Source organism: Amblyomma mixtum, chromosome 6 (assembly GCF_055824585.1).
Source record: "Amblyomma mixtum isolate Tamu chromosome 6, ASM5582458v1, whole genome shotgun sequence".
NCBI lineage: Eukaryota > Metazoa > Arthropoda > Arachnida > Ixodida > Ixodidae > Amblyomma > Amblyomma mixtum.
This window is the reverse complement of record NC_143017.1, coordinates 112,494,220-112,517,431: the sequence shown is the minus strand read 5'-3', so window position 1 is coordinate 112,517,431 and position 23,212 is coordinate 112,494,220. Positions and strand designations below refer to the sequence as shown.

Sequence of the window (23,212 nt, the reverse complement as noted above, 5' to 3'; positions counted from 1 at the left end):
GCCATCGTTGCCGTCTAGATGACCTACAAAGGGCGTGCGATCGCATTTAAAACGGTACAGCGGGACAGCGAGAGAGCTGCAGCGTCCTCCTCGGCGTGGACGACGCCAGCCGCGGTGCGGGGCAGCAAACGCGGTAGAGGTGGCGAGGGGGAGTGCAAGCGGAGGCGCTCGCGTGGGTTACCTCGCTCGCTGATTCTCGAACGTCGTTGCCGCATGCAATTCGACTGTTCTCGCTTCGCTCGGCGAGTGCATTCGCTCGCGGCATGGCCCGCGGCCGCGTCGCACTGTTTGCTATTGTGCCGCGAGAGGGTGCGGACATGACGAAAGCATGACTATGGCTCAGATACAGTCATATCTTCGCTTGTAGGGTAGGAGCCGGCGGACCATGGGGGGCGGCGGTTTTCACGATTTTGAAAGCCGGTTTTTCATAGAAAAGCTATTATTTCAAAGTTGAAGGATTTTTCGGACTGTTCGGTTATTCGGACCGTATTCCGGGTACCGACTATGGCTCAGATACAGTCATATCTTCGCTTGTAGGGTAGGAGCCGGCGGACCATGGGGGGCGGCGGTTTTCACGATTTTGAAAGCCGGTTTTTCACAGAAAAGCTATTATTTCAAAGTTCAAGGATTTTTCGGACTGTTCGGTTATTCGGACCGTATTCCGGGTACCGCCGAGCCTGAAAAATCGGTCGGCGACTACATGTGCCATGAGATGTTTTTGTTCGCAGGATTTTCGGTTTTAATAGCTACTGAATGAACTCCTTTGCCCATGAAATCTGAAGGCACCGGTTAACATCCAAAGCATATCTTGCTGAAGTAGAGGAGCAGTAACGCCATGTCATTGTGACATGAGGCGCTGAAAAAGTAGACAAAATGTCAGATTATGGTGCTGTCTAACCCTGTGACTTGCCCATTCACTCGCTCCTTTCAGGAAGAGGAGCTTCCCAATGGAGAGGAGGATGAAGATGAAGAGGCCTCGGGGCCAGAGCTGTTTGCGAGTGCCCGTGAAGCCCAGCACTCTGACATGCCAACCGACCTGAGTGACTCGAGCGAGGCGGCTGAGCCGCCCGAGTGCCCGTCGGTGCATGAAGGCAAGCAGATCCTGAACCTGGTGCTGCCCATGTCGGTGGACCAGCTCTTCACATTGCTCTTCACGGGCTCGCGGTTTTTTCATGACCTGCTGACCTCGCGCAAGACCTATGATGTCACTGAGAGCAACTGGCAGCCATGCCCCGAGACAAGCAACAAGCTGCGGCAGCTCACATACACAGTCACCCTCAACCACGCCATGGCTAAGACTGCGCAGACTACCGAGACACAGGTAGGTCATGCTGAATTGGGCAACAGTCTGTTACTTTTATCAAGTAAGAATTTACCACTGCAGTGGCCGAGTATTTTGAGCACCAGCCTTGTATGCGGGAGACACAGGGTTCAATTCTCCGAGGGCCACTATGTGCCCACCAGTTTTCCAGTAGGTGTGCATTTCCCCCTGGCCTGATGCTCAACTTCTTTGAGGTGAAATTCTTGGGAAAACAGGTCGCTGACCCTGCCTCTTGCAGGCCAAACACTCGTTAGCCTTGGTGCTCTTTGGCAAATTAAAAGTAAAATCATCATAAAACATCATTACCAGGTTAAAAGCAGCTTTTTACAATGAATCGTTAGTTGGTTTTTTTTAGCTTTTGTGGGCCATGAAATCATAATTTCTCTTGGCGGGCCTACAGATCAAGGTTTCTCCCAGCATGAAGCATTGCGTGGATATTAAACTTCTCTCAACATTTCCTTTTTTTGCTGAGCATTTTTGTTTTTTAGTTAAATGGAACACATACCTCATACTATTCTTAAACCATGTACTGCCTAAGTTCCCAGAAGTGTCAAACGGTTGAAAGAATTTTGTTGCATGCACATGGTGACACGTTTTTGTACCAGTGTCACTGCATTTCAGCAGTGTGCTGAGGCCTAATGAGTTCAGTTTTTATTCTGCTCCTAAATGAAAGTATAGCTGATAGGAAAGGGTAAGATAGGATACAGGATAGGAGAGTACATAGCCGGCAAAGTAAAAACGAACACACAAGACCTTGCAGCACAAGCCGCTTGGTGTGCGTCATTTCCGCATACATTTGAGTATATATTTGATAGGCCTGTGGGAATATTGGAAAATTTTGAATATATTCAGTCAAATAGTAAAGTGTTCTATTCAACCCGGATGTTTCATAGTATTTTAAATCTCGGGAGTATGAAGCAAATATGTTTCTGGAATGCCTGCTTTGTGTGGTTTTGGTTCCACATACCTTCACCAAAATTTTATTTATTTATTTATTTATTTATTTATTTATTTACAAATACTGCTAATCCCAATTGGGATTGTGGCAGGAGGGCTTAGTAAGGTTAACAGAACGCGGTCAAGCATAATCGGAACATTCAACTGGTCAGCATAAGAAAAACAACAAACGGTAAAACGAAAATACAACCGAGCTGTGACGAAAACAATCGAATAACACATAAAATAAGTATTATACAAAGAATAACAAAATGTTGAAATATTGCTAGTTGTTATAATACGCAGACAATAAGTAAACAGTAAATATTATAAGCGTACACTGCAAAGGCATTAATAGTATAGGTGTTTAGTTTATGTAACGCTGCATAGTTTGACAAAAAAAAACTTACACATAAAAAAAACAAATAACCATGGGTATAATAACAACAGAACGCAAGCAACTAGGGATGAATAACTAATAACATGACGTACTCTCAACTGCATTATTAAATTTTGTCAATGATGAACAGTTAGTAATGGATGGATCAAGGCTGTTCCATTCTCGAATTGATAGTGGGAAAAAGGAATTTTTAAAGCAGTTAGTATGGAAATGATACTCACTTAATTTATGCGAATGTTTATGACGCGTTGATCTTGCTTCGGAAAGGGAAATATATTTAGTAGTGTCGAGTTTTAGATGTCGATTTATTAGTTGAAACATGAGTTTTAGTCGTGCGACTTTTGCACGGGTCTGCAATGATTTTATTCCTTCAGTTTTCATTAATTCAGTAGGTAAAGACAACACTCCTAATTAATTCAGTAGGCGCAAAGACAACACTCCAACCCCACAGACACTTCCTGGGTGCACGCGCCCAGGTAGGCGCACAGTCATATGCCTGGCATGTGTCAGTGGAGCCACCACTTAAAAGCAGCAGCTGCACAACAACTCAACCACAATTAAGACCTGCACTTGGAGGTCCCACAAACAGGTCCCACGCCCCGCATATTGTTTGGCTGTGCATGTAGGTTTACTGTCCAAATTTCCAATGGCAGTTTTGATTGTCTTTCATGACGTTCAACCATTTTTATGTGCCAGAAGTATTTGATTTGCTGTGAAAATATTAAACGAAAATTAGTATTCTCTTCGGATTCGCTTCGAACCAAAAAAAAAACACCAGTCACACAGGTCTAATATTTGATGTCGTTGTTGACACAACACTGAATTGCCAAACTGAGCACAGCCAATTTGAATGTGTTTATACTTACTTTCTTACCATCTTGTTGCGCGACCTGTTGTGTAGTTGTAGAATGGTCCTGCAAAAAAAGACATCTGAGTGTTCATCGGTATCTTCCCAGAATTTCTTGGAAGTATTCTGTATAAGAGCTAAAATTTTTCTTTCGTGTTAGTCAGTGAAGGCAAAAGCAAACGGTCTGATAAATTCACACAGCCTGCATGTGCTGAACTGGCCCACTGTGGCTTCCCACTGCCTTGATGCAATGTCAGTTTGGCACTGCATACGCAAAGCCTGCCCCATTTTTCGTGCAAGCTGAGGTAATTGCATGAATTAAGAACATTTGAACAGGAAACAAATGGCATTATGCAGGCATCATTCACCATTGTTGTAGAAAACATAGCTGAGGAGTAGCACCTTGTGGACTGTGGGTGTTTTGCTAGTTTTTTCACCCACTCATTGATGTTCTAGCTGCAAAAATAACGAGGAACTTTAGCGGCTAAAGTGGTGAAAGGCGGAAGCCTGAGTGCTGCATTCTGCTACGCTATTGTTCACTTCACAATCTGTTGGTGCATTAATTAACTGCCAATTAATGACGCTTAAGCTTCGCCTTTAAGAGTGGAACGCGAAAGCGTGTTGTAGCGCTGCCAGACAGTCCAGAACAGAACGGGTGGTGTGCAGCCCTTTGAATGCAACGCTTTTTGAGGAAAGGTTCTAGGCCTTGCTCATCCTTGGTAAATTGGTTTTTGAGGAAAGGAAATGTATCTGTCTCTCATATCTCGGTGGACACCTAAACCTCACTGTAACAGGAAGGGAGGAAGATGGGAGTGAACGAAGACAGGGTATTCACTAGATGCCCCTTTGTTCATACCAAACCATCCAGCTGGCATGGCGGAGTGGTAGCGTGCTTGTCTCGCACTCCGGAGACCGGGGTTCGATTCCCGAGCTCGGCCAATTTCCTACTCGGTTTTATTTATTTATCTGGTCTGCCTAGAAAGGTTAATTAGGCAAATTGGTCAAGTCCCACTAACTTGGAGCATCACTATACGATCCCTTTAATTGGTTGCATGGTTAGTAGCCAAAGTACAATCAGCCCCGTTTGAAATTCGCGCACTGTGACGTCACGACCGTTTCGACCAATCGAAAAGCGTGACATTTCTGTCGACAACTTCTGCTTACAACGATGAGGCATTAAAGGCTTCCGCCTTAAAAGTGCAGGACAGTGGAATGTAGGAAATGCACTGATTGCACTTTCACAACCATTATGGTGTCAACTAAAATCTTTCTGATTGGAGTTAGCTTGCATGGGAGATGCAGCAAGTACACGGCACGTGTTTTCATCTTGGACATGCAGACACTTTCCAGCTTGCAGCCGGCTTAAACCTTGCAGCAATGAAATGCTTTATTAGGCTAGTAACTCATGACTGTGCGGATGCTTGAAACATTTGGAACACTGTCGCATCACTGCAGAGAGTGGAGTTTTCCTTCCCATGTATTGCCACTCTGCCGCACAGCAATCATCTACCCATGACCTCCTCCAAAGGTGTGCCAAGAATGACTCCACTGGTGTCAGACTTCATAAGCCTGTCTGTTTCTTGACTTTAGCTCGGTGCTGACGAACTTCCAAGGTAGCCTTGATGTTTGAAGTGCTTTTGTTTTCTACTAAGTCGCTTGTGCAGGCAACGTTCATTTTCTGTTGATATGCGCATTGGCTTCACACCATGCTAGCTGTTATCAAGCTGAGCGATTGCATTGCCCCCCCTTTTTCTACACCAGATACTGCACAAGGCAAGTCAGCCAGGCCAGGTGTATGCCATTGACTGTGATGTGCAGAGCACAGGTGTGCCATACAGCGACGCCTTCTGCGTCAAGTCCCACTACTGCCTGGCGCGACTCTCTGACAGTCGCTGCCGCCTGCGCATCTATGGTTGCGTCCGCTACAAGAAATCCGTCTGGGGTCTCGTCAAAGGTGGGGCTCCTCTTCTTCACAGGCTGTTTGGGTTCTCTATTCAGAAGGTTTGAAGGTTTATTAAAACGAAATACAAATGAGTTGTAAGTTTCATAAAAAAGTTAGTACAGTAGGAGGTCCCAAAGTGAAAACTGTCTGGGGGACCTCCCATCAGGAATACATAAGGAAAGTGCATAAGTTTGGCAGAGGAGCTGGAATAAAAGTATACAATCAAGTTAAAACCTATTAGTGTAAGTTGCGGCAATGAATAAGTTATACAATAGTTAGCGGGCATAATTTAACAAAAAAGGCATAAAATAGCAAAACATAAGAGCAATAGAAAGAACACAAAAAGACATCAGATAACAATGGGCATTGAATAAATGCAGATATAAAGCACAGGCGGAGAAAGAAAGAAAAAAAAAGTGGTTCCAGATGATTAACAATATGACCGTTTGCTGTCAGAGTGGGGAACAGAAAATAAGATGAAGGCAACCTTAAGCATGGCATGAAGCTGAATGGGTTGATAGGAGATGTTTTTTTAGTAAAGTGTAGAAAGCGGGCTGCGAACGTGCGGATTTGATTGCTAGTGGTAATGAATTCCAGGTTTTGATGGCGGAGAAAAAAGCAGTTTGTTTTCCATAATTTGTGTTCACTTTTGGTAGAAGCATATTGTTTTGTTCAGAGAATCTAGTGTTATTGCTATTAGAAAGGAGGGATGCGGAAAAACAGAGAAGTTGATTGTTATTATTGCGAGCGCGGTAGATTAGAAGACCTAACCTAAGATTAAGGAGGCATTTCAATGGCAGAATGTTTAGGTCAGAGTAAAGAGGTGAAGCAGAGGCTGTGTATGGGCTGAAAGATAAAATTCGAAGCGCTTGATTTTGAAGATGAGAAATACATGACATATGACATGAATAGGTATTACCCCATGATGATAGGCAATAATTAAGGTGACTGTTAATGAACGTCACAATTTTGGCAGTTATCACAGAGCGTTATGTATTTAAGCCTGGCTAACACTCTGGTCAGCTGAAAACCAGCTGCTGCATTGCACTTGGACTGAAATAATGCCAGTGGGCCAGGTCTTTGGTCACTCTGATAACCATGACGAATGCAGAAGACCCTAGCATGTGTCAGGACTGGAATGCCCATTTTAAATACCTGGTCAGAGGCCAAGTTGTATCCAGGGTTCTTTCATATGGTGCTCCATGTAATCCCTAGCATTGTTACAATGTTCAGAAACCTGCACCAGTTAAGATGTTAAGATCATTACTGCTTCGGATGGTGCCCTGCTTTCTCAGTTCATTGTCGGAAGGTACAGAGCAAGTCTCCACATGGTTCATCCTAAACAGAACAACTTGTCTCTTTTTGCAGCTGTGATAGAGAAGAACACCCTGCAAGGATTGGAGGGTTTCTGCAATGATCTCGGTAAGTCAGGGTAGGGTGCAATGTTTTCGACTGCATCAGTGCTATAACTTTCCATAAACATTGATTTAGAACGCCTCCAAAGGCTTTTCATATTCACTCTTGGTAACTCATAGGGGGCGGAAAATTCGTTTGAAATGTGTCTGCTGTTAGGCAGCAGTTTTCAACTGGTAACAAGGCACTGGAAGTAATGAGGAAATAAGTCTACTTTGGGCTGGTAGTGACTGCAGATCTGGATCATGAGGCCGAAATAAATTGAAGAATAAGAATGGGTTGGAACGAGCGCATTTGGCAGGTTGTCTCAGATCGTGAATGGCAGTTTAGCAATATCCCTCTAGAGAAAAGTACTATATGACAGCTGTATCCTACTGGTGGCCACCTATGGGCAGAAACGTGGAGGTTAGCTAAAAGGGTTCAGCTTAAATTGAGGACCACGCAGCAAGCTATGGAAAGGAAAATGATAGGTGTAACCTTAGGAGACAAGAAAGCAGAATGGGTCATTGAATGAATGCAAGTTAATGACATGCTCGTTGAAATCAAGACGAAATGGGCCTGGGAAGGGCATGCAATGCGAATGCAAGATAACCACTGGTCCTTAAGGGTAACGGAGTGGATTCTAAGGGAAGGGAAGCCTAGCAGGGGGCTGCAGAAAGTTTAGGTGGGCAGATGAGATTAGTAACATGGTTGAAAAACAGCGCACAAAAGACTAGACACAAGAGTAAAGGCGACGACAGGACAAGCGCTTGTCCTGTCGTCGCCTTTACTCTTGTGTCTAGTCTTTTGTGCGCTGTTTTTCAACCATGAACCTATACCAACTCGCCCAACTTAACGTTCTACTGAGATTAGTAAGTTTGAAGAAATAAGGTGGCCACAACTGGCACAGGACAAGGGGTTAATTTGAGAGATATGGGAGAGGCCCTTGTCCTGCAGTGGGCATAGTCAAGCTGACGATGATTATGAGTTTGAATTAAGAGCCTTTTTATTACACTTGATGTTGATAATACCAAGGCATCAGTTGAAATAAATATGATGTTGAGATTGTGAGTTCCAGTTAACAAGATTCTACTGTACTGTCACCTGGAATAAATAAATGGAAGGTACCAATTCCCCAGCTTGCGATGCAGGTCGGCGCACCTACAAAAGTTTTGCAAGAATATAATTTAGTTTATTTCTTGTGTGTCCTTCCGGAGAGAACACTGTCGTGTGCTACTACCGGGTTTCGGTTCTGGCTAGGCAGTCTAGTCATTTGATTTAATTGTACTTGTGGTCAGCGATTTCACTGTCTTGGAACCTGTTTCTAGTCCTGCACAGGCTGCAGGTGCTCCCTATACTGAATTCAGTGCATTTCCTGTAATCATTTAAAGTAACCATGGGAGACATTTACACATGTTTGTTTTATTATAAACGGTTATGTTGACCAATTATGTCTACTATAGACATGCCTATATCAGATCAATTCAGACAGTGGCTGTCAGCACATTTGACTAGCATGTCCGATGCACTTATACTGCATCCGACCAATAGCTGTTGGTCCGTTGGATCGATTGGTATCTCTCTTTGGCTGAGCTGTTGGTCCGTTGGATTGATTGGTATCTCTCTTTGGCTGAGTCAAATAAAACTAAAAGAATCCAAGTTTTTTTACTATTCTTAACCAGTAAAGATCTTTTATTAGACAAATACAAATTTCTGAATTGGAATTTTGGCTGGGGTGCACATACTGCACAGTTCAAGTGCTGCTCAAGCCAAGCACTCTTTCTTTTTCTCCTGCAGTTTATGGCCTGCTTCCATGGGCTTCATAGCTTCCTCAACGCTGTAAAGTATGAGCTAGACAGTGTATAGTCAATAGCAAGTTTACAGGATGCGTGTGCCAAGGAAAAAATTTACTACAGTCTGTAGTACTGCCCCTTAGCCTGGTTGCCTGGTGTTGATGGCAGCGGATGGAGCATGCAGACCTGCAGGCATTTGAGGCTATTGGCTTGGATGACAGTGCTGAGATGCTTTTTTCTTCACACCTATATACCATAAAGTTTTGCTACCCACGGTACAAATGGCTACCCATTGCCTGTGAACTGCTCGCTGCACTTTTGTCTCAATGAATGCAGAATCAGCGTTGCTGCGGGAAGCTGAGCGGCTGCAGCCAGCTGGCGGTGGTGGTCTGAAGCAACGGCGTCGCCGGCTTCAGAGCACGAAGCGAGGCGGCGGCAACCGCGACCGCTCCAGCAGCTCGCAAGCCGGTTTTGGATCTTCCTTTGGTACGACCTGTCTGAGAATATTGTTGCTGTCTTCTTCTCTACTGACATCATGCAGTGATGTTAAAGTGTACAACCTGGTTTCAAGATAACCTAGCTGCTGTAGATAAGACGATCGCATTCTCCTCTATTTCTTACCTGTGTAAAAGGTGCACTTTTGAATTAACATTTAAATTGAGTTTGGAAAAGAAAAAAAAAAGATGTCACACCCAAGTTAAACGACATCTACCTCAGCAAATGAGATGGGAAGGAGGTAGCATGGTGCCACCTTTTTTTTTTTTTGTTATCATTTCATACTTTGCATCATTACTCTCTGATGCACCATAATATGCGTTTAATGGGCGCATTTCATCTTTTCCCCTTTTTGTTTCTTTTGTTTTACATTTTCTGCACGATTCTCCTTTCTTGTCTTCCAAATTCTCTTCCCCATGTAAAGTAGCATGCCAGTGATTTTTAAACCCCGGCTAAATTCTCTATTTTTCATTTGAACGGTTTCTCTCTCTCTCTCTCTCTTTTTGGAGATCTTGTGTGCATTCCGGCCAGTACTAATGTCTTATGTGCAGTCTATTTTGTTTTTAATGTGTAAAATTTAATTGCGCCAGCAGCTGTTTTTTTTCTTCACATTTTTCAGACTCTGATACCTACATGCAGATTTCTGATGTCTGATAGTATGTCAATAAATTAAATGAGCTGCAACAAATGAATTGTTTGAAACTACTGACGATTATTTGTTACCGAGCATTTCTCACCATACTCACTTTCTTGAAATTGTGGAATGCACAATATGGCAGGTGTGGACATGTGCTACCAATGTGAAATGAAGCCAAGACAGTTGAAATGTGAACAGCAAAATGAGATCTTACCTGAAGGAGTCTGAACACTAATTTTCACTTGGAAGCCACGAAGATCGCTTTTAAAAAAATAAACTCCACCTATACCTCCTCTCCAAAAGCTACTAACATTTTTGTATTGCACTTCAGTTGGCCTTGTAACATTTCATTTGATGCTGATGGTATGTCTGTACGGTATGGTCCGCTGTTAGAGGGAACATGGGATTGTGTGGCTGTCACGCTGGCTGCTCTTTCCATGCATATGCCTGGTGCCACCCATTCTCTCTGGCTTTCAATGGCAGTGCTGCTCAAAGCACGGAGGCCATGTGAATGCGTGTTCCCTTTAACAGTGAACTGTAGTGTACATGTGAAAAGATGCACACATGGACAGCATATGTCTACACACAGTTTCCAAATATTTCGAGGTGCGCATAGTTAAAATTCTTCATGCCTTTCTCCCCACAGGGCAGATGTGCAGTAAAAAGTTTGATGGGTGCATAAATGCCTTTTTTTTTTTTTTTTTCTTGCTCTGGTCTGTTACATGCTAACAGGGTTTCCATGCTGTATTGTATCTTCAGGCATGGCAAGAAACATTCTTTTGACTTTTCTTTAATCTTGTGGGTGACAGAACTGAAAATTACACGTATACTAGTTCTTCCCCTCCAGCGTGGCCATGAATGTGTGCTGTCCAAGGGGAATATGTGTGTGTGCTAAACACGTTTAATACTACATTTGACCATTCAGGGCATGTACTCTCAATAGTGCCGCTTTCCCATCCCATCTTGGTAGTATTTTCACTGCTGAGTGGGCAAATGTGCCAGTTCCAGGTGCATGCTACACTGGCAACAATACAGTTTTATCTTGCATAAGGTCTCCTGTACAACTCTGAGAGTGAAAGCATAAAATAACAGCTTAAAAGGAACAGAGTTTTGTACTGTACTTGATGCCATGTTTTTCTTTGCTGCAGGCCTAGCCAGGGTATCTGAAGGTCGCCGCTTGGGAACAGGCACAGCTGTGAAGCTCCTGCTTGTGCTGTGAGTTGCCCATTGTGACCTCTGTGGTGCTCTCAGTGTTTGTTTGGTTGAGTTTAGTGCCAGTTGTCACTGCAGAGCATTTAGGAGCTCAAAGGGCGTAAATGGTTGCATGCATTTGCATTTGCCTTGCAATAGTGCAGGACTAGGCAGTCCATATTTGCTGGTAACTTTACAACATACTGAAATTTTGATTAGCTCGTTGATTTGGAACGTGTTTCGAAAGTTCTTTATTTGGATGGTGCTTTTAACCACTTAAACCTTCCAGCTTCTTGTACATAGTATAGAATGCTGAGGTGGTGTAAACCTGAACCTGATATAAAAATGTGGTTTTTGAGATTCCATTTTTTTTTTTTTTGGCATAGTGTTGTCATTAGTGGCAGGCAACAGAAAACATCTTTTTGAACATCCTAGGGCCAGGAGTACTTGTCTCACTGAAGTGGGCTGACGAGGCTTTGACTACCCCTTCTGAGGTGTCCCACGGTGTCCATCATAGTTAAGTGTATGCCTTTGAGTAGACAATCGTCGGTGGCAGGTCTTAACATTTCAGCCTTTATGAACCCCAGTGGGTTTCAAAAGGTGCTGAAGAACCTGCGTGTCTTTGCTTCTGTGCTTCCCTGCCTGACATGCATGCTAAAGAGAGCATGCAGATAAACAGCTGTGCACAAAAGATGGCACAAATGAATGAATGAACGAATGAATGACTGCCTGTATAGGGAAACAGTGCTGGAAGCAATAGCAGTAGCATAATTCTATTCTCCCAATGATACTGTACCCTAGCTTCCTGTTCTGACTCCCAGCTCTTCTCTAAGCTTTTTGGCAATTTTGGCTCCTGAGCATTTTGAATCCAATGTAAAAGGTAAAACACACCTTGGGGAAATAGTACATAATTTATGTTTGAAAGAGGCAAGAAAAAGTTATTTTGAGCATTGGACTCAATCTACTGTGAGAAATGTGTTCGGAATGTTAGCAACAAACCCACTGCATCTAATGGGAAAGCTAATGGGAATGAGTGCTTTAACTGGGCTTGCACCCGTTCTCATACACTTTCTTCTGTTTACTACTAGGTGGACTCAAAGAGTATTAAAAGAAAGGAAAACTTACGAAATAGACAAAACAGCCACTTTAATCTTCTATGCAAGGTGGCACTCCCTACTGCCCAAATTCAAAGGGGATGCCAATAGTTTTCTATCTGTGTATTAATGGCATTAATGGAATTTTTAGTTAGGGACGGAGGCTTTCTAGATATAGTACTTTTAAATTTCACAGATTGGGTTAGAGAAGTAGGTATGTAGAAAAATAAAAATGCCAAGCATGGTGGCATATCCCATTTCAAGGAGGATGCTCTGAACATCCGTCTGTACAGCACTATTTCTTTGAGAGAACGGAATCTTGCATTACAATATGACTAGTCCCAAAATGCAGTGGTTAAGGAAACGTGAGTGTTGAAGCACACATAGATTTCGGTGCTTGGAAAACCCAAACAGCACTCCGAGGGACCCAAAAGTTCCATAGAATTCGGGTGAAGAACCAGTTCTACGAAGCCGGTTCCATAGAACTGGCTTCCATAGACCTCAGATGTGGTTGCAAGGATATGAGGTGGCATATCCAAGAACCTGAGGCATTGTGCTTGTGGTGGTGTTCATTAAACAGGGTGAGCCTCGTGCTGCTGATGAACGTGGTGCTTCTCTACCGGCTGTGGACGTCTTCCGCAGTGGCCCCAAGCAGTGCGCCCACCGTCGACATCTGGATGCTTGAGTAAGGGCGCACATTACTAGTGCATGATGGATTGTCAAAGCATGCTCATTCTGACTGGGATGGATGGGCTTGCAAATCTGGAGACAGTGGCAGAAAGTAGCATGGGAATGGAATCTCTTCTTGCATCTCTCTCCCTCTTTTAAGACACCCATTGGTTTCTAAAAGTTTATTAAAGAAAACTTTGTTGGCCTATATCGGCAGGTTACTCTGTTCTAACAGCAAAACCAATACTTTCACTGAAAGCTGAGCTTTTTTTTTTTAGGCAGGAAGGTGCAAAAAGTAAAGTGCAGGTATCATTGCCACTGGCCGTTTTCACAACCAAACTGTGGTGACCTAAAAACAGTTTTAGAACATGAATATCTGAGGCTAGCCTACATCAACATTTACTATGAAGTGGTGGTCGTGGAGTCATTTTCATTGCTGACATTACAAGTATAAACTGAGTTCAGTTTTTTTTAGCAATTCATATGTCTTTCGCTGCCAAAAAAAAAATCAAGATGTCCACAAAGACCTAATCCATTTTTACAAACAAAAATTTGCTAGAGTTGCCCTTAGTGTTCCTTAAGGGGAATTTCAGGAGACTTTCAAGATAACATTTATTTCGGTGAAATTTTTGCAGTTGTATTCTACCCCTTCTTGACTTAGGTGAATCCTAATGGGTAATTGCTCCCTTATATTACAAATTTACTCCACCTGGGAGGGATTCCCCTGACACACATTGGACTCTTATTTGTTTCTAGATGCGAGTGTCCAGAAGGCTGCACAGAACATTGCTTGTTGAGCATTATTCTTAGTCATGCGTGTAACGATTTGGCTGTTGTTTGCAGGGCACCTCCGCAGAACGTCCAGGAGTGGGCCCGCTTGATGTCCCAGCGGGAGGCCTTCCACCAGCAGCGTGCTGACATCTGGCAGCGTGCTCTGCATGACCTTCGGCACATGCTGCGCACGGTACGGCCAGTCTCAGTCACTTGCCATTTTTGTATCGCGCTTACAAAGGTCTGTCTGAGATGGCAGCGAACGTAATTTCTGTCAAATTCAACGAGGTTTGGAGATCATAGATCACGGTAAGAATACTGCTGGGACAAAGCAAGCACGGCGCCAGCCTGTCTCTCGTGACGCAGTATATGTATGCAGTGCAGGGAACAAAGCAGAAAAAAAAAAAAGGGTGTTGATTGCATTAAAGGTGCATTGAAGAGGAATCTGAACTCGTCTTTTTGCCGCGGGAACTCGATCTACACGTTCTGAGCATTCTTAGAAACTGTAACTTATTGCCCTATGTGGCCGATTTCCCTAATTAAATCGAATTAATGTCTGGCTCCTGCCTTTATTTTTTCAATTCTCCCCGTACAATGGGCGAAGTCGACAAACGCGTGGAGCGCCTTTCAGCCAGCTCCGTGGAGGCTTTGCTTTCGCTTTATTTTGCTTTTTAGGCTTCCATGAATAAATAGTTTCATTCCCGCGAAATAAGCCTGCAGAAATAAAAATACGCGCGGACTATTTGCTTCTACGGATTACTACGTATTACTCCGCCAATGGCAGAGCGGCAAGCCACCATGGGACTGGGTGAAAGGCACTCCACGCGTTGGTCGACTCCGCCCACTGTACAGGGAGAATTAAAAAATAAAGGCTGGAGCTGGACGTTAATTTGATTTAATTCGGGAAATTGGCCACACAGGGCAATAAATCGAAGTTTCTAAGAATGCCTGGAACGTGTAGATTGAGTTCCCGTGGCAAAAAGACGAGTTCAGATTCCTCTTCACTGCACCTTTAAACATGGTTACACTTGTTTACTGTGTTCCTTTCACTGTGTTCAGCAAGCATCAAGCTTACAAGATGAGCGTGTATGAAAGAAAGCTCATCACGCAAGCCATTTGCCTAAAATTCCTGCAGATATGAGGTGACTTGCATGCTGCATTGGTCATTGGACACAAAAGCAAGAACGTCCTTGTTCTATGCAATGTCAGGGCACAACAAAGCGATACTGAGAACAAATTGAAGTTGGCTGGTGTCTACAGATGACCGTATTCTGGTAATAAATACACTACTTTCACCAAAATCGGAGCTTTTATAAGCTATAGAAAAGGCCAGAAAATGAGATGCAGGTGTCACCATCACTGGCCAATTTCGTAAGTAGTGCACAAACACTGTTTTTGGGTCACTGATACCAGAGACTCTGCTGCACTGCCGTTTGCTTCAAAACTGTGATCACTGACTCCTTTTCGGTGTAGAAGTGCAGATCGAGTTGTGGGGAAATTTTTTAATTCAATTTTCTCGGCGATAAATGCATGTCTTGCTGCTGGACAACCATCGAATAACCATAAAGAGCCATAAAGATCTATTTTTACAACAAACAAAGCTCGATGGAACTGCCCTCGGTGTCCCTTGACTCTAGGTAGTCGAAATTAATCTAACGCTCTCTGCTGTGGCACCTGTCATGATGGTCCAAGTGCAGTTTTGGGACGTTAAACACCGCATTCCATACCATGCTCCATCAGCTGACATCATTACCAGGTCAGTGGGTTGCAAGGCAGCGCTGCAATAAATTTGTTCCGTAGTATACGCATCATTTAAACTTTTGCTGCTGCTGGGTATGCGCTTGACCAGCGCTTAACCTGCCGCCATTTATTACCGGTGCTGCTGTGCGGGGAAGCCAACCTAACTGGCGCTCGGTTTTCTCCAGGCTCTGGAATTGCCACGAGTGCTTTCAAAATGGCGCTAAAATTTCGGAAAAGGTTCCCAGCTTCACTGGTAAGGGTCACCTGAGTAGGCGTCCCTTCACTTATTAAATTACGTTGCTCGTTCTTGATGACATTTTATAGTATTGCAAAATTTGGCCATATCGAATTATTTTACAAATTTTTACAATTTTTTACCTATCACTGTAACAGGGTTTGATTGATTTGAACAAAGAACTTTCGAGTGCTGTGAAGAAAATATAATTAATAAAATTCAATACACTGTCTCTTCTATCTTAAAGGTGCACTGAAGAGGAATCTGAACTCGTCTTTTTGCCGCGGGAACTCAATCTACACGTTCCGAGCATTCTTAGAAACTTCGATTTATTGCCCTGTGTGGCCGATTTCCGCAATTAAATTAAATTAATGCCCGGCTCCCGCCTTTTTTTTTTTAATTCTGCCTCGTACGGTGGGTGGAGTCGACCAACACAGGGAGTGCCTTTCACCCAGTCCCGTGGCGGCTTGCCGCTCTGCCATTGGCGGAGTAATACGTAGTAGTCCGTAGAAGCAAATAGTCCGCGCGTATTTTTATTTCTGCGGGCTTATTTTGCGGTTATATTATCTGCAAATGAAACTATTTATTCACGGAAACCTAAAAAACAAAATGAAGCGAAAGCAAAGCCTCCACGGAGCTGGCTGAAAGGCACTCCCCGCGTTGGTCGACTCCGCCCACCGTACGAGGCAGAATTAAAGACGGGAGCCGGGCGTCAATTCGATTTAATTAGGGAAATCGGCCACACAGGGCAATAAGTCGCAGTTTCTAAGAATGCTAGGAACGTGTAGATCGAGTTCCCGCGGCAAAAAGACGAGTTCAGATTCCTCTTCAGTGCACCTTTAAAGGTCTGTTTCGGTTTGCGCACCTCTCCACCTTTCCTTTCATTGAATTATTTTCTCTTATTTGCGCAGATGGAGTCCTCAATGGAGCGGCTGCAGGAGAGCCTGCGGATGACTCCAGCCGCCAACAGCAGCAGCAACGTGCCGCCGACCACCACTGCTTCTTCGCCCGGCGACTTATGACGCGCCGTCTAGTCCGCGAAGGCAGGGGGGCTTTTCCTCCTCACCGTCCCTCTCCTGCCTTCGAAGCAGGCCACTGTGCCTGTGCAGAGAATGTGTGTGGCCACGCGTGTGTGATAGAGCGCCCCCTGCTGTGCAGGGGGCGCCACCCTCCTCGACTAGGTTGTGCCCCCCTCCTAGTCTCTACCCGTTGGGTGCGTTCCATTTCTTTTAATGGCCTAGTGAGGAGTCTACTCCGGTGCCTAAGTATACAGCTAACGCCTAGAAGTGGACACAACATTGGAGCAGACACGCAGCAGTCATCTCAGTTCCAGCCTTGTGACTGGGGCAGAGGTTGCAAGAAAAAGACTGGCGACGTTTACTGCTTTTTAGATAGTTACAGAAAGCGTTGCATCACATTCCCAATTAAAAATGAGACCAGTGCAGCATAACATAAAGGTGGTGCTGGCATTGCGTTGAACAGCAAAGCTTTCGTCGATTTGGACTACAAATGGGCTCTTCACAAGTCGTGTTATTTAACCATTTATGGGAAAAATGGAACGAGACTGCCGTCTGCGTCACCGTCAACCACAGGAATTGGAACGCACCCTTGGCAGCCTGAGCAGCGGCAGCCGTGCCCCCTGGTGGTGGGAGCCCTGACAGCTGGTCTGGCAGGAGCGCCCTCTGGAAGGGGGTAGGGGCCCTACCCCACCAATCAAGCTAGGCCCTTACGTACGTGCCCCCAAGGCACAGAGTATTTTGTTGTTCCGCTTGTTGCCTAAATTACGAGGTGTAGTTTTGACATTGTTGGTTGGAAATTATGCGTGTTTCAAAGTACGTCTACCCGGCGTAGCTGTACCAAGCCAAAGCCTGTTGTCTTTTTCGCTCCCCTACACACACACGCCGACATAGGCTTGTAATTTAAGGGCAATAAAATATTTTTCTCCGATTCTTTAGCAAGTGTGTTCGTTGAGTGCATGCTAAGCAGTCATCACCATCAGCAAAAGGATACTACAGCATGTTTTCCACTGCAAACTATTTTTGTTCAAAAGATGCCTCATGCTTTTCAGTGCCCAGTGTAAAAAGAATGATAGAAATTGGAATGTGGTAACAAATGTTGCTTTGCTTCAGAAACTCAAAATAGATAAGATGCAGTTTCATATCATTCGCCAAATGCCAATATTGGACTCCACCAATCACTGATGTGGATTGCTGGTAGGATTGCAAACCTTCCTCCTCCTTCAACCAGTCTTTAATTTTTTTTTTTTTGTACTTTTGGCCACAGCATTCATCAACCAGTTCCATTTATTCACAATCTTCTCAGCGTGCAGCAAATCTTTTCATTTTAATGTGATGGCATTAGGAGGGCCACGAAGGCAAAAACTGTCCAGTGGCATTTGCCGCATTCATTGCTGCCCATCTGGCAAAGTAGCGCTTCTTCAGGCACGAGAAATAAACCGCTATCCATGAGAGTGTGCATGCCCGAAAAGGTGGTCCATCGAGACCTGGGCCATGCGTAAATTATTCCAGTGTGTTCCCTAGTGCATAGCTTCAAGCGCTCTGGCTGTGGATGTCTTTATCACATGTAGCTACTGCCTGAAGCTGCTTTGATGAGTCTACCCCTTTCACAAGAATCCTGCTAGCTTACTTGCACTGCCATTTCAGTCTGAAACTAGGCCTTACGATCCGAAATTGTGCTTAAAGGTGCACTGAAGAGGAATCTGAACTCGTCTTTTTGCCGCGGGAACTCGATCTACACGTTCCTAGCATTTTTAGAAACTGCGACTTATTGCCCTGTGTGGCCGATTTCCCTAATTAAATCGAATTAACGCCCGGCTCCCGCCTTTTTTTTTTAATTCTCCCTCGTACGGTGGGTGGAGTCGACCAACGCGGGGAGTGCCTTTCAGCCAGCTCCGTGGAGGCTTTGCTTTCGCTTCATTTTGTTTTTTAGGTTTCCGCGAATAAATAGTTTCATTTGCAGATAATATAACCGCAAAATAAGCCCGCAGAAATAAAGATACGCACGGACTATTTGCTTCTACGAACTACTACGTATTACTCTGCCGATGGCAGAGCGGCAAGCCGCCACGGGACTGGGTGAAAGGCACTCCCCACGTTGGTCGACTCCGCCCACCCTACGAGGAAGAATAAAAAAAAAAAAGGCGGGAGCCGGGCGTTAATTCGATTTAATTAGGGAAATCGGCCACACAGGGTAATAAATCGAAGTTTCTAAGAATGCTCGGAACGTGTAGATTGAGTTCTCGTGGCAAAAAGACGAGTTCAGATTCCTCTTCAGTGCACCTTTAAGACAGAAGCGTTCATCAAGAGACCCAGTACCTGTTGTATTGTTACATTCCAAACACAAGCAGCTGAATGCCCTGGGTTTGTTTAACTTTAACACAGCTCCACTGAAATCCAGCTGCCACTGCCAGAATTCGATCCTGTGACCTTGGGCATAGAAGCGGAATGCTATAATCAGCAAGCCACTGCTGTCAACTATTGTCGGATACAACTCTAGAATGAAGCGGCTTTTCCACGTCAAAGCACCTTCTTCCATCATGGACCTGATGGAACGACAGAAAGGGGATAGTCCCCTCCCTGCATTGTCATGCTAGAAGGTTCATGAGAATTGGCCGAAGCCATTGGCTGGTAGGGGCTCTTTTGACAGGTAAAAGCCGCTTCGTTCTCGAATTGTATCTGACTGTAGCTACGTGGAAAAACTGGGCATGTTTATGGCCTACTTACTGTGAGGTTATGTTCCTTTCATTATGAATAGTCAATCGACTAATATCAGCGTTACCTTTTGGCATGCTTTATTTATATTCCAAGAATGCACAAAACATCAGTGGCTACTAATATCTTGTCACCTCAATTCTGCTTATGCTAAAGGGACAACAACAACAAATTGAAGTTCGCCTGTATCGATGGATTACGAAGATGCTACTTTCATTGAAATGGGAGCATTTGTACGCTGGAAAGGGTAAATATGTTAAATGCAGGTATGGTTATCAGTGGCTGTTTTTGTTAGAAAATTGTGATGACATCAAGGTGGTTTTAAAGCGATAGCTTTAAGAAAGCGATAGCTTTAAGAAAATCCGGCAGCATTAGTTGTGGTTGGTGCAAGCAAAAAATTTGGATTCGTTGAATAGTTGGCTCCATCACACGTGAGGTGGCGGATTTGAAAAGTGATTAAAACATTAGAAAACTGGTGATTACAAGGTCACAACATGGCTCAAAACATCATGCAAGTATATAAAGTATTAAGAAAATTGGGGTAATTAGTCGGGAACCGAACCTCCAACCCTTAGGTCGCGAGTCAGACATGCCACACGAGGCCACGTCGCCACACTCGTACAGCTTGGTTAAAGCTGTATATATTGGACTTATATATATATACAGGGTGTTTCACCTAAGACTTTCTGCAATTTTTTAAAATAAGCTATTTGAATTAGATACGCGCTTTTTATGGCATAGCATTGTCAGTGGTGTAGTGCATCATAATGCAGCTAAGACGTGCTAACTAGCAGGCTTGTTAACCAATATTTAGTAGTAAACAGTTGGGCTCCTTAATTATTGAGAGCCATGTAGCCCACCGTAAGTAATACCCATATCAGTTTTTAGAATTTCGAAAACGCGGTTACCCTTGGCGCTGTGGCCCAACAAATTTCGCCTACATCGCGCCAAAATACATGCGGTTTGAGAAGCTTGCAGGCAAAGCAACCTCTCTAGTGAACCTAACTCGTCGAGATAGCCAAAATTTGTTGGGCCACAGCGCCGAGGATAATCGCGTTCTCTAAATTCTAAAAACGGATATGGACATTACTTACGGTGGGCTACATGCCTCTCAATAATTAAGGAGCCCAACTGTAATAGTTTAAAAGTTAACTATTAAATATTGGTTAACAAGCCTGCTAGTTAGCACGTCTTAGCTGCATTATGATGTACTACACCACTGACAATGCTATGCCAGAAAAAGCGCGCATCTAATTCAAATAGCTTATTTTTAAAAATTGCAGAAAGTCTTAGGTGAAACACCCTGTATATATATATATATATATATATATATATATATATATATATATATATACAAGGCGGAGATGAAATGTCATGTCTCAAATTTTGGTCATGCAGATTCTCAAGGCTAGATTAAACTCGGGCATTTCCAGTGGTGATCACAGAGTTGTTTGCAATCTTGACATAAGTTTGACATCAGTGGCTACTAATATTTTGTCACCTCAGTTCTGCTTATGTTAAAGGGGAACCAACGAATTGAAATTGACCTGTATCGATGGATTACTGCATTCTAGTGAAAAAAAATGCTGCTTTTGCAAAAGAAGGAGTATCTATAAGCTTGAAAAGGTAAAAATATTAAGTGCAGGTTTTGCTATCAGTGGCTGTTACTGCAAGCAAATTGCGGTGACATCAAGGTGCTTTTAAAGTTTTGTGGGTGAAAAAGGTTACATTTTTAAATCACATTTTCTAAGCAATAAATGCACCATTTGTCGCCAAATAAACATGAGCATAGCCAGAAAGTGTGTAGAATCGATTTTTCTACGAATAAAAGTTAGATCAAGTTGTCCTTTGCGCTCCTGTAAGAGTTAGTTGCATCTGAGCTGAGTGAACTGGTGTGCCACAAAATGCAACTTACATCATACATTTTAAACTTGCTTCTAGTTCCCATGGCATTTACACACACAACTAAAGAGCTAGCTTTGCACATGGTAGTCTAATCAGAGTAAGACAATATGGTATTGTCTGCAAAATTGAAATTATTGTTCTCAGTAAAAGTCATTTGCCAGGCTATTTCTGGCTATGACAAGCAGGAAGAGAGATTTACTAGCGAGAAAATCAGACCAAAAAGTCTTCCTGCCAGTCAGTATTTCCCACTGCCTTACTGAAAAGTACGGGTTGTAACTGTTTTCAAGTGAATTGCGGAGTAGTGCAGCCTCTGGCATCTCTGCCAAAAATCTGTGTCCACACACGCATTCTACTTCTGGAATCAGACAGTGACACCTTTATTTCGTTCTTTGGTCTTCTTCAGCTTATAAAAGCTCTATTTTTGTTGAGTTGTTTCTTTGCAATTAGAATGCAGTACCCTACCCATACAGGCCAACTTCTGTTTGTCCTCGAGTCCCTTTAATGTGAGAAGCAGCTTATGTCCTATGAGGGACACTGCAGTGGAAGACGATTCCGCACTGATTTAAACCGCCAGGGTTACTTTAACACAAACCAATGTTTGTTTTAAAGCCTAGTTTCGTGTTTGACCTCCGCTGAAATCCTGCCACCACCACTGGGATTCAATTGTGTTGCAGCTGAACACCGTGACCACCACGCATATCAGGGTAAGAAACTGTGTGGACTGAGCTCATCAGATCAGATCATGTCATTCGGACCACAGTGGTTCACTAAACTGTAGGTCTCCTAAATAAGTACAAAACTATACCTAGATGTTTCTGTAGGGAACGAACCAAGCTCAGGTGAGATGCCAAGTTTAATGCAGCACCTTTACAATCGCACAGCTTTCGGAATGATGTGTGACATGAAACTAGTCCATGGAAATGTCGGTGCTGTACAGCAGTCTTGCATCTGCAGTACATCAAGATAAGACATGCCAGCTGTCACTGTAGGCTGCACTGTTTGCAATGACAAAACTGCTTACTGTCAAGGAGCAACCAAAATGTGTCCCACTGTGTCCAGTCCACCATTCAAAGGCTACTTCCCTCCAGCCACGCCACTGAAAAGCGCAGGTGCAACTCCGTCCCACCCAAAGCGAAGTCTATGGTGCACTTTTCGAGAATCGCACCTCACAGCTGGCCGGCTAGGAGGCAGGCCGGGGCTGTTTCTTCTCGACCGTTTTCGCGGGTTTCACGTCGGCGGCTTCCGGCTTGGGCGGCTCGGGCGGGAACTTGGCCGCCAGCTCTGCGAGCAGCATATCGACCCGGCGCCTTTGGAAAAGGCTGGCGCCCGCGTTGCTCGGGGCCGCGGTCGCGGGGGTGGCGGCCGCCGTACCAGCTGGGTTATCCTTGAAATGCCACCAGTAGCCGCGCGAAGGGTGGTACCGCGCGTAGCCCATGGACTCGTGCAGCGCGGCCTGCAACGCGTGCGCGGCACCCAAGAGCCGCGAGTTAAGCACCGAGCCTAGGTCGGGCGCTTGGTAGACGACGCCGGCCAGCACGTAGTAGTCGGCCAGCGGCGTCACCTGGGTGGGGGAGTGTCGGTGCTGCTTGCGCACCACATACAGGATGGGTTCCTGCGCGTGCAGCAGCACGTACTCGAGCCCCGTCATGTGAGTCAGCTGGTCAGGGCTCAAGCGCTGCATCTTGACGATCTCGTTGTTGCACGTGCGGTCGTAGAACGGGTTGCTCCTTTCCGAGAAGTAGTCCATCACATTTGAAGGATCCAGGGCAGGTAGCCAGGCTGTGTCGTGCCACGAAATGCTTAACGGATTCTCTTTGGCCGGCTCCATGCTGCCGGATAAGGATTCGCGCCACGCCGTTTGTCAACAGCCACTGGGCCTTGCGGCTTCCAAGCGGCGCCGCTACAGAGTGACACACCACGCGACGCCCAGATGTGTGTAGAGCTCAGGGCTCAGGCACAACACTTATCACGACTGCACAAAAGAAACGACCAATGAAGCTCCAATATTAGTCCAAAATACGCCACAACATCAACAGCTCCACAACTACCCCTAGAAAACCAAAAGAACAACGATGCCCACGATGGATGGATGAGTGGATGAATAATAATCGCA

General features: G+C 44.5%; 2 protein-coding genes across 11 annotated transcripts in view; one reads left to right on the top strand and one right to left on the bottom strand.

Moving 5' to 3' along the window:
- Positions 1-17,410, top strand: part of LOC149340056 (protein Aster-B-like) — a 118,577-nt gene extending 101,167 nt beyond the window's left edge. For all 10 annotated transcript variants that reach the window (XM_089548792.1, XM_089548797.1, XM_089548798.1 and 7 more), the window contains 8 exons: positions 932-1,321; positions 5,266-5,458; positions 6,815-6,868; positions 8,968-9,117; positions 10,912-10,978; positions 12,629-12,733; positions 13,561-13,681; positions 16,375-17,410. In XM_089548792.1, the coding sequence (XP_089404918.1) occupies positions 932-1,321; positions 5,266-5,458; positions 6,815-6,868; positions 8,968-9,117; positions 10,912-10,978; positions 12,629-12,733; positions 13,561-13,681; positions 16,375-16,485 (1,191 nt within the window). In that variant the 3' untranslated portion in view covers positions 16,486-17,410. The remainder of the gene's footprint in view (positions 1-931; positions 1,322-5,265; positions 5,459-6,814; positions 6,869-8,967; positions 9,118-10,911; positions 10,979-12,628; positions 12,734-13,560; positions 13,682-16,374) is intronic.
- A 4,524-nt stretch (positions 17,411-21,934) lies between these two features.
- On the bottom strand, positions 21,935-23,173 carry MED6 (mediator complex subunit 6). The gene has a single exon (XM_089548789.1). It carries the CDS (start codon positions 22,925-22,927, stop codon positions 22,280-22,282), a length of 648 nt encoding a protein of 215 aa, XP_089404915.1. The 5' UTR covers positions 22,928-23,173; the 3' UTR covers positions 21,935-22,279.
- Between the last annotated feature and the right edge of the window lie 39 nt (positions 23,174-23,212).